Consider the following 10,552-nt stretch of genomic DNA (forward strand, 5'->3'; position numbering starts at 1 on the left):
TGGTAGGCTGCAGTCCATGGGGTCGCTAAGAGTCGGACACGACTGAGCGACTTTCCTTTCACTTTTCACTTTCATGCATTGGAGAAGGAAATGGCAACCCACTCCAGTGTTCTTTCCTGGAGAATCCCAGAGACGGGGGAGCCTGGTGGGCTGCCGTCTATGGGGTCGCACAGAGTCGGACACGACTGAAGTGACTTAGCAAGGTTATAATTGGGGGCGGACTGGGCAGGGGGAGTGCTGCTGCTGCCTGAGAAAAATCTTGAGTAAAGTGATATAAAGTGTGTCCCTGTGCTTCCATGGCTTCCCTCGGGTCTGGGGGTTCTAATAGCAACACCCTACCACTGCTGGTGTCCTGGGCCTGATAAATGCCTTGTGCAAACTTGCCCAGTCCTCCCCCGGTGGGGGGGGGGAACCCGCTTTCGGGTAGCATACAGAGCAGGGTACAGAGCACTTGCGAGGCAGAGCCACAGATCAGGCCAGGGAGGAGTTGAGTGGACAGAAGGGTCTGGGACCAGGAGAACCATGGTTCAGGGTCGCTGCCAAACACACTTTTCCAGGGCCGCACCTTTGGGCCAGGCTCTGTGCCTGCTAAAGCACTTAGAGGCTCTAGCCAGGCCTGAGCAGGGGGTGCTGGCACCACAGGCTTCATGGGGCTCAGACTCCACTCTTCCCAGAGTGCCCCTTCTCCACTCAGGCCAGACCCCACCAGCCTGGGGAGCATCGCCCTCCTTTTAGAGTAAGCTACAGGGCACTGGGAAGCCCTGTGTACCCACACATAACACAGCTGTCCTCACTCCTGCCCAGGGTGATGCCAAGTGGTGCTCCCAGGCTCCCCTGGGTAGGGACCATGATCCACAGGGATGTATTCTCAAGGCGTGGCCCCAAGATGTATCCAGTAAACCCCTATGGCTAGAAGGCCTGCCCCTCCACGCACACCCACCCAGGGGCACTGCCTGAGTGCCCCAGAGGACCAAGTGACCTCCTCCTCTGAAAAACTTCCAAAGGATCTGGACCCACAGGCCCAGAAGAGGGGCAGAAAGACAAATGAGCTTCCAGGAAGTTCTAAGGCCAGGGAGGTCCAGCTGTCCCAGGGCCACTGAGGTGCAGAGTGAGTGTACAGTGAGGACCCACTGTGGACCAGCACCAAGAAGGGAGGGAAAGTGGCCTCCAGGACCTGGGAAGCCCGCTGGGGCCCTGCAGCAGCCTGTGGGAAAATCCCTTGAGTCAACTGTATCTGTCTCTTATTTATGAGGTTTCCTCCAGGAAGCCCTCCCAGACCACCATCCAAGTCCTGCTAGCTGCTTGGCCTTGAACTCTGGGCAGGACCCACCCCTTCTTGGCAGCTCATCTTGGACCAATCACTACTCTGTTGAATGGGAGCCTGAGATCTGGGTGGGATAAAGTAAGTGTGTATCATAGCCCCTTCCACAGACTTTTCTTTCCAGCTCTAGGGGGGTGCGCAAGGCAGCCCAGGGGTGAGGAATGGGGCCTGGGTGGCAGGCTGCAGCCCCCACTGGAATCTTCCCTGCCCTTTCCCTCCCTTCCAGATTAACCGAAACCTGCTAATTGTGGCTGCCCTCAGCACGCTCCCCTCCCCCATCGCGTATTTCTGCCTCCCCTCCCCTCCCCCTTCCATCCGAATGATAAAGGGCTTGGCCCGCCAGCCCCCGCCTGGCCTCAGGTCCCAGCTCTGCCTCCCCACACTACCACACTACCCCGTGCCCAGCGCCCACTGCCCGGCTGGGTCCCTGCCCACGTTTCCTGCTTCCCCTGCATGGGGCCCTGCAGCAACCCCGGCCTGGGGCTCCCTGAGGGGGATTCGCCCTCCCAGCCCCCCAAGAGGAGGAAGAAGAGATACCTGCGGCATGACAAGCCCCCCTACACCTACTTGGCCATGATCGCCCTTGTGATCCAGGCTGCACCCTCCCGCAGGCTGAAGCTGGCCCAGGTGAGAGGACCCCCGCCCGCTCTCCCTCGCACTCGGTGATCGGACCTGTGCCCCTACGCGTCCTCCAATGGCCTGAGGCCCAGGCTCCGGCCTCCACCCAGACCTGGCCGTCCCAGCCATACCAGGGGGGCCTGGGCACCCAGGGAGAGAGCTAAAGTGCTCGGGCAGACCCCTTCCTGGCGAGGCAGACCACACAGTGGCGAGGGGAGGGGCAGCGTTGCCCCCGCCCGCGCGCCCTGGCTTACGGCGCCCACCGCCCACCCGATGGTTTCAGATCATCCGTCAGGTCCAGGCCGCGTTCCCCTTCTTCAGGGACGATTACGAAGGCTGGAAAGACTCCATCCGCCACAACCTCTCCTCCAACCGGTGCTTCCGCAAGGTAGGGCAGGGCGAGGCTCGGAGCCTGGGACCGGGACGCCGGCGGAAATCCTGATATCCGGGGTCGTGCGGCCCCACCCAAGCCTGCTCCCCTCCCCCACCAGGTGCCCAAGGATCCCGCGAAGCCTCAGGCCAAGGGCAACTTCTGGGCGGTCGACGTGAGCCTGATCCCGGCCGAGGCGCTGCGGTTGCAGAACACGGCCCTGTGCCGGCGCTGGCAGAGCAGGGGCGCGAGGGGAGCCTTCGCCAAGGACCTCGGCCCCTACGTGCTGCACGGCCGGCCCTACCAGCCGCCCAGTCCCCAGTTGCCGCCCTGCGAGGGCTTCAGCATCAAGTCTCTGCTAGGAGACTCCGGGAAGGGGACACCGCGGAGCAGCCCCAGACGGTCAGGCTCAGAGCGCTCAGGGGAGGGAGAGGTGCCTGCTGCACTCCCGCCCTGTGAGAAGCCTCTGTGGCCCGTCTGCCCCCTCCCAAGGCCCATCAGGGCAGAGGGGAAGACTTCCCAGGGGGAAAACAGAAAGCCCTCCGTCCTGTCCCCTGAGCCCAGGGCCTGGCCTCTCCACTTAGTGCAGGGCACCCCAGACCCGGGGGTTCTCTCTGGTGGAGGTCACAGGGCCTCGCTGTGGGGACAGCTGCCCACCTCCTACTTGCCCATTTACACTCCCAACGTAGTGATGCCTTTGGCCCCACTGCCACCCACCTCCTGCCCCCGGTGCCCTCCCTCCACCAGCACAGGCTATTGGGGGGTAGCTCCGGAAACCCATGGCCCCACAAGGCTGCTCTGGGATTTAGATGCTCTCTTCCAGGGGGTGCCACCCAACAAAAGCATCTATGACGTGTGGGTTAGCCACCCCCGAGACCTGGCTACCCCCAGCCCAGGCTGGCTGCTCTCCTGGTACGGCCTGTGATGCTCCAGGGCAGGGGCTGCTTTCCTCTGCCACCCCTAGGCTTGTTGAGGAGAAACCAAGGTCTGTGTGACTCTGGCAGCCTGAGACAGAGGCACCAGCCACACTGCGAGTCCACATGTTTATTGGCTGCCCCAGAAGAGCTATGGCCCAGCAGGGCATCACCAGGCCCCGGTGGTTAGTCCTGTCTCTCCTACCCCTAGAGGCAAGGCTGGATGGAGCAGGGCTCTGCCTAGAGTAGCCCTTCCATTACCCTTCCTGGTCCCACCTTCTCCAGCTCTCCATCCATCTATCCATCCATCACCAGCTGTCACCTCCCCTCCCTGGCTCGGGCTGGGGGAGGGAAGACCTAATGGGGCTCCAGCCTAAACCCCTGTCCTCCCTCAGCTGTTGCCTGGGAAAGAGGAAGCACCTTTGGGGGGAAGGGGATCGAGAATGGAGACCCTCCTTGGCTTTGGTGATGGTGGTGGGCAGGCAACAGTAAAGGAATAGACAACATTTCAACGCAAGTCTGATGAGATAGTGACTCTGGTGACCACGTGGCCGCGGTCTGCCTGTGGCCCTGGGATCCCCTGCTGTGCGCTATGATAACAGCAGATGGTGATAAGGGGGGGCGGGTGGGGGGGGAGGTGTGATAATTACCCCAGGCAGAGCACTCCTCCAGGGTGGGAGAGGAGGGTGGGCTCCAGCAGTCTAGGGGGCAGCGGCCCCCAGAGGTCAAGGAAGTCATGAGGGAATAGGGATTTTGCTGCCTCTGCCCGCAGAGATGTGACCCAGGCTCCTTGGGCAGGACTAGGAAGGCAGGTCCTCCGGTGGTGCCAGGGCCGAGCTGGAGCCGCTGTCTAGGCCGGGGCTTGGAGGGCTGCCGGGCGACGGCGTAGGGGTGCAGGGGGTCCCGGAGAGTGGTGTGTCGGTGCTCAGGGAGGAGGGCGTCCCGGAGCGGGGGGCCCTGCGGGGCCTGGCCGGCCCCAGCTCCACTCGGCCCACACGCTCGGCGAACTTGAGCGAGCACACCGTCTCGCCGAGATCCTCGGGCCGCGTGGAGATCTGCAGGTAGCAGCGCTGGTGGGCGTGCCCTGGTGGGCTGTGCCTGGCATGCAAATCCCTACCCTCCCCGCAGGCCGTCCCGCCCACCTGCAGCAGCAGCACCGCCGTGGCGCCTGGGCCCAGCGCCGGCTGCAGCAGGCGCGTCAGCTGCGAGTCGCGGAAGGGCACATGGGGCCGGCGGGCCCGCAGCGCGGCCATCACGCCTCCCAGCGCCAGCAGCGAGCGGTTGATAGTCCGAGCCTCCCGTAGACGCTGGGCGCCGTCCCGGTCTTCCTGAGACGAGCCGGCTGCCCCCGCCTTCCAGGCGCGCTCGGACCCCGCCAGGTCGACGAGGTGCAGCGTGCCTGCAGGGGCGAGCGAGCCCGGCGTGGACGGAAGCCCGGCGTGGGTGCAGTGAGGCCCCCACAGGGCTCAGGCGCCGAAGTACCTGCGGTGCCGGGACCGCGCGATGGGGACGCTGTGCGCAGTGTCAGCGTGACCAGGGCATGCGAGCGAGAGCTGCGCTGGTTCATGGCGGTGGCGGCGGTGGCCCGGTTGCTCCTCCCCAGGCTCAGCATCTGCAGGACGGGTGGACAAGGGCTGGCCTGCAGCGGGGCCCGCGCCCCCAGTGCGGCTACAGGGCAGGGGCTTGGAGGGCTGCGGAGCCCCACTGAGCAGCCTCACCTGGTGCAGAGACTCCAGGTTGGGCACGTCCCAGTGGGTGAGGCCGGCCACCTGGATTCCCCCCTGGCCTGCTGGGCCCTGCCTCACTGCCAGGCGCTGGGGAGGCCCTGGGGCAAGGAGGTCCCTGGTGAAAAAGGGTAGGGCTCCGTTGGGGGTTCTGGGGGGCGGAGACAGAAGAGGTTGGGGCTGGGGGCAAGGCAGGAGGCACCAGGTGCCCCTGACCTGACAGCCTCGTTGTAGATCTCCACCATGCTGAGGGTCACACGGTGCTGCCCGCCTGTGCCCATCTCCCGGAACAGTGACTGCAGCGCCCTAGGAGCGATGCCGGGGTCCTCGGGCGGGCCCTGGGGATGGCATGGGGTGCCTCAGCAAGCTCACATCCCAGCCCCTGGCTCCGGAGCTCCCCAACTGCGTCCTTTCCCACCTCCATGCTGTAGGTCTTCCCCGTCCCTGTCTGACCGTAGGTGAAAATGCAGACACTGTAGCCCCCGAGGCAGGACAGCACAGCAGACTCCAGCTCCCTGAAGACCTACGGGTGCAAGGGGTTTGGAAGGGCCCTAAGCCTGGGGCAAGATAACTTGACCATAACTTGATTCCCCTGGGAGGAGACTAGCTTTAGGGGAACGTAGGGAAAGTGAGGATCTCCCAACAGACAGAGGAGGCTTCCTGGACAAAGTGGCATTTCCAAGAATTTGCCAGCCAAAGAGGGAAGGAACATGACAAATAGCGGGAACAGAGTAATAGAGTCCTGATGACTGACTGCTTGGGAGACTTGGGGGTTTGGCTGTCAAGGGTCCAGACCCTGGGCTCGATGGCCAGGTTCAAACCCTAGATGGAATTGGAGGCAAATCACTCATCTTTTCCTCTGCAAGGTGGGGACTGTAGCGACACCTGTTGTGAGGATTAAGTGAGAATGTGGAAAGAGGGCTAGTGCACCACGTGGCACGTGAAGGATGAACCCAGAGGGCCCATGGCTGGGGGTTGGCAGCAGCCAGGATCCTGAAGCCGTCCCTGGGCGGGTGCACAGACGCAGGTAAAGGGCACATGGAGCTGGGACTTGGCATCCTGCTGGCAGCTGGACACCAGCAGCAGCCTCCTCAGCAATGACACGGTCAGGGTCAGCTACCATGCCCAGAGACGTCTGGTAACTGTGGGGAGCCAGTGCTGTCTGAAATGTTGATTGCCAGGCACTAGAGCAGAACCCAGAACAGCCAGTGAGATGGCTCAGACTCCATGGCTAGAAAGGAGCACTAGGGGTGCTCCTGCAGAGAGGGGGCTCAGCTCCAGATGCCTTTAACTCTTTCCTCCAGAACCGGAGGGCCCTGTCCACCTGGAAGACAGTGCAAAAAGGGGCCCCTGTCCAGGGCTGTAGCTGGCATGGAGGCTGAAGACAGGGCAGGGGTGGTGTGGGGGTAAATGGAGGTAGGTGGCAAACAGCTGTGGGGCCCCAGAAAGTGAAAGAGGGAGCCCTGGCCACCTGCCAGGCACTCTCACCAGCCTGTCCCTGTGAGGCCACCACAGTCTGATCTCTGACAGCTCTGCCTCTCTCCTCACTGTCCCAGCTCTCAGCCTTGTTCCTGAGCTAAGGAAGCTCCAGCTGCACAGTGTGTGTGCATTGGAGAGGGTGTGGTGGGCGCTGGGACTTAAGCCTCTGCTTTCCAGCTCCCTGGGTCTGGCAGCAAAGGGGAGGAGGGCAGGATCTGAGCCGGGCATTGGGAGAGCTCAGGTGCTGGAAGCTCACCTGTGCTCCCCACTCCCCTAACCACAAAGCAAGGAGGGGTACCCCCCTCAGAGTGGGTCAGTCTGAATGGTGGGCCAGGGGAGTGGACAGCCAGAGAAGCCTGGGGGACAGAGGTCCCCGGGCACAGCAGGGCCCCAGCTGTGCCCTGCAGCCCTGCGGGACTGTCACCTCACGCACACTCTCCTGGCACAAAGTTACTTTTGAAAATGTTAATCTTCCTTTAAGCCATAATTTGTCTTCCCCAGCCTGCAAGAGCTTGGTGGCCAGATGCAAAGGAAAAGCCCTGGGAGGAAAGCAGGTGCCCAGCTAGGATGCCAGCCCTGCTCCCAGGCCCCCCGGCTCCTCTCCCTTCCTTGCTGGAGTCCAGCCACCCTCTCTCCTAGGAGGGCGGACAGACAGGAGCCTCCTGAGGACTCCAGGGTATCTGAGAGACAGTCGACACAGATCCAAGGGTGGAGCATCACCTCCTCCTGGCTGGCGTGCGGAGGGAAGACCCAGTCTAGGCGGAAGCGACGCTGGTGCCCTCGATAGCAGGTGGTAACAGTGCCACCTGGGCCAGGCTCTAAGCTCACCAGGCTGGAGGGTGTCCCTGGCCTCAGCCGACACAGCACACGGATGTTTCCTGGGGTGGAGATCAGGTCCAGGGGCTGCCTCCTAGGTCCTGAAGTGTGAAGAGCTTCCACATCCCCAACCTCTGCCACGCCAGCCCTTTCCTCCCCAAACCTGCTGTACCCTTGAGCTCCAGCAGCCGCCCTGGGCATCCAGGCAGAGGCCCCTGCCGCACCTCTGCGAGCTGAGTCCCAGCCCCATCAGCTGACAGTGCCCCCAGAGCCCAGGAAACCTGGGGGAACAGAGACGTAAGGGAGGGGCCGGCACAGGGAGGGGAGGCAGTGGAAACAGCTGGGGTATGCGGTGCTGAGGGCAGGATCTACTATGCAGCCCAGCTGTGGTCATCTACTGCCTTCTGTGGCTTCAGGCCCTAGTGGACAGGGATGATCTCTCAGTGACCTGGGATGAAGCTCAGGGACCTGAGGAGAATGGTGGCTCCTGGCAACCGTGTGAGAGATCCACTGTCACCCCAGCCTGCACAGGACACAGTCACTCTGGCTCCAGAGCCCCTGGTCTCCGTCAGAGCAGACAACACCCTGGGAGTGGAAAGGAGGTGGGGACAGGGGCTCCCCAAGGGAAGGCCAATGAAAAGGCTGCCAGAGAGCAAGTGCGAGGGAGGGAGCAAGCAGTCCTGACCTGTCCCTGGGCTTCGCTCAGAGAACCCTGGCAGCTCTGGGTAAAGGTGCTGACGAGTCCCCGGAGGTCCCCACAGCCCTGACGCAAGCTGGCCATGCGAGCACGAAGTCCTGCGGGGGAGGCCATAGTGAGGGGAGGCCAGATGCCACGCCTCGCCATGCGCTCCACAGCCCCAGAGCTTACCTGCCAGCTGCCCTCGCATCTGCTGCAGCTCCCTCCTGCAGTTCTGCTCAGTCTCCTGCTGGAGCTGCCGGAGGGCCCCCTGAAGGCCCTGCAGCTGCACCTCCTGCACCCCTAGCTGCCCCCACCCAACCCCACCCCTGTCACTGAGGAAACAGGCACTTACCAGGCTCTGCCTCAGACACCCCCTTCCCAGCGCCCCAGACTTCCCAGCCCCTGGGCCCAGTGCCCACCTGGACTCGGAGGGCTTCCGTGGTGTCCTGGGCTTCTTGAAGCCGCCCCCGGAGCTCCAGCAGGGCTTCTGCCTCCTCCTGCAAGGGGAGTGGGAACCAGTCAAATTGTGGAGGCAGGAGGCAACTGGGGGGTACATTCCAGCTGCCCCATTTTACGGATGAGAAAGTTAAAAGAGGGTTGTAAAGCTGGTCACACATCCATGCCTCCCAATTCCATGCAAGGGTACTTTCCCCAAATCCTTTACTGGGAGGAGCCTTGGAGTGAAGTGAGGGGATTCTCAAGTGCCCCCACCGCCCCTTTTAAAAAAACATTTATTAGGCTGTGTGAGATCTTCAGCTGCAGCATTCAAACTCTTAGTTGAGGCATGTGGGATCTAATTCCCTGCCCAGGGATGGAAACAGGCCTCCTGCATGAGAAGTGCAGAGGCTCAGCCCCAGGAGCACCAGGAGGGTCCCAGCATCCGTCTCCTGAACAGGGCTGCCATGCACTTGCTGCCCACAGTCTGGGCCCAGGTATGAAGGGTCAGAGCGTGAGTCCTGAGAAAGCACGGGCAGTGCTGCTGGAGAGCAGTTGTGCGGGAGCCCCAGGCTGCAGGGACGGTCGCAGCTAAGAAGCAGGATACCTGGGGGGCCCTGGTGTTGGGGGCAGGGCCCCAGTGCAGCAGGAGGTCCCGAGTAAGGCTCAAGCTCTGTTTCAGGGCTTTGTTCTCCAGAGTCAGATGCTGAACCCTTTTCTCTGAGTCTGTTGCTCCCTGGGAGAGAAGGAAGCCCTCAGGACTTACCTGGAGGCTGGTACCCTCTTGGGTCCTTCGTCCAGCCCCCATCCAGCAGCCTCACCACTCCCAGGCGCAGCTGGCCCAGCTCCTCCTCCTGATGTTCCAGCTGCTGCTTCAGCTCTTCCAACTGGAGAGGGAGGGGCACAGGGTGGAACACCTCCTTCCAGTCCCCTCCCAGACTCCCAGGCCCTTCCCAGATGCCCAGGTCCCAGCTGCTCTGGACTCCTCACCTGTCCAAGGATGAGCTGTTCCAGCCGCTGCCAAGCCCTCTGGTCCTCCTCCAGCTGAGGAGGCTGCTGTCCCTGGGCCTCGCCCGTTTGTGAAAGGGAAGGGCTTTCTTCTTGCAATGGGGATCCTGGGGTGGGGTGGACCCAATTAGAACAGAAGAGCTCTGTGGCCTGAAAGGGGGCAGCTCACATCTGGCTGCTTGGGTTCTGGGGGGCGTCAACCCCTGGTCAGACTCCCTCTTCAGCTCACTACTCCTTACGCACCAGCAGGAGGAGGGTGTTGCACCCCTGAGACAGGCTGCGTCCCCTGGGACAGGGCCTGCCTGCCCCTGGGACTTCGAATCCATGCCAGGAGAGCCAAGAGTTGACCAGTCACCGTCAACAGTGGGGGAACATCACCGGGCTGGGAAAGAAACAGGCATCAAAGTGGAGAAGAATGGGGGCCGGGTGGAGGGTAAACAGGGATGGATGGTGATCAGAGGACCTGGGGAGACAGAACACGTTGCTGGAAGAGTTTCAACTGCTCACCTTGCTCAGGTCGGGAGGAGTCCCAAAGCTCTCTTCCGCCCCCAGCTGGACTGAGAGGAACTCGGCGAGACGCACGAGAGCCTCTTCCAGGGAGACCTCCGCCGGACAGCGCTCGGCTCCCCCTCCCGACCCATCCTCGGCCTCCGAAGAGCCTGCGAAGCCAGGGAGCGGGATGGGGAGGCGCGCTGGGTCTTGTGTCGGACGCCAGGCCACCAGCCGGCGGCTGCCAGGTCCCTCCCTGCATCTCTCAGCAGCGTTCCGGATGCACCAACAGTACCTACCGACCAGGCCGGTCAGCTCGGTCCACAGCTCAGCGGTTGGCTGGTAGGCGCGGCGGCGACTCCCGGGCTTACAGCGGGCGCTCTAGGGAGGCAGTGGGGGAGAGGCCGTGAGGAGAGGCCAGGCAGCCCGTGCGGTCCCTGCCTCCGGGAACTGAGCCCGGTGGCTGGCTCCGGGCTCTCAGCCTCCAACACCAGAGACGGGATCTTCGGCACGGGCCCTCTCCCGCGTCAGCGCCCTGGGACCTGCGAACCGTTCTCGGGAAAGGGGTAGCCGGCCGAGCTGAGCGCTCCCCCGCTCACCTGGGCCGGGTTTTCAGCGTCGGCGGCCGCCGCGGCCCCGCCATCCCTGCGGAAGAGGCTGTAGAAGATGTAGATGAGCAGCGAGTAAAAGGCGTACATG

General features: G+C 63.0%; 2 protein-coding genes across 2 annotated transcripts; one reads left to right on the forward strand and one right to left on the reverse strand.

Annotated features, from left to right (window-relative positions):
• The first annotated feature begins 1,774 nt into the window (after positions 1 to 1,774).
• FOXH1 (forkhead box H1) lies at positions 1,775 to 3,234 on the forward strand. Its single transcript, XM_068983282.1, has 3 exons — positions 1,775 to 1,948; positions 2,223 to 2,327; positions 2,431 to 3,234. Exons 1-3 carry the CDS (start codon positions 1,775 to 1,777, stop codon positions 3,232 to 3,234), a joined length of 1,083 nt encoding a protein of 360 aa, XP_068839383.1.
• Positions 3,235 to 3,417: 183 nt separating this feature from the next.
• On the reverse strand, positions 3,418 to 10,551 carry KIFC2 (kinesin family member C2). The gene is made up of 18 exons (XM_068983915.1): positions 10,453 to 10,551; positions 10,153 to 10,234; positions 9,872 to 10,023; positions 9,608 to 9,746; positions 9,347 to 9,471; positions 9,178 to 9,243; positions 8,964 to 9,092; positions 8,341 to 8,418; positions 8,111 to 8,225; positions 7,928 to 8,037; positions 7,415 to 7,523; positions 7,147 to 7,304; positions 5,366 to 5,470; positions 5,164 to 5,285; positions 4,942 to 5,065; positions 4,706 to 4,835; positions 4,366 to 4,622; positions 3,418 to 4,278 (listed from the first exon to the last, which is right to left on the reverse strand). The coding sequence occupies exons 1-18, from the start codon at positions 10,549 to 10,551 to the stop codon at positions 4,024 to 4,026; spliced, it is 2,355 nt and encodes a 784-aa protein (XP_068840016.1). The 3' UTR covers positions 3,418 to 4,023.
• Position 10,552: the final 1 nt, after the last annotated feature.

This window comes from Capricornis sumatraensis, chromosome 11 (genome assembly GCF_032405125.1).
Source record: "Capricornis sumatraensis isolate serow.1 chromosome 11, serow.2, whole genome shotgun sequence".
Taxonomy (NCBI): domain Eukaryota; kingdom Metazoa; phylum Chordata; class Mammalia; order Artiodactyla; family Bovidae; genus Capricornis; species Capricornis sumatraensis.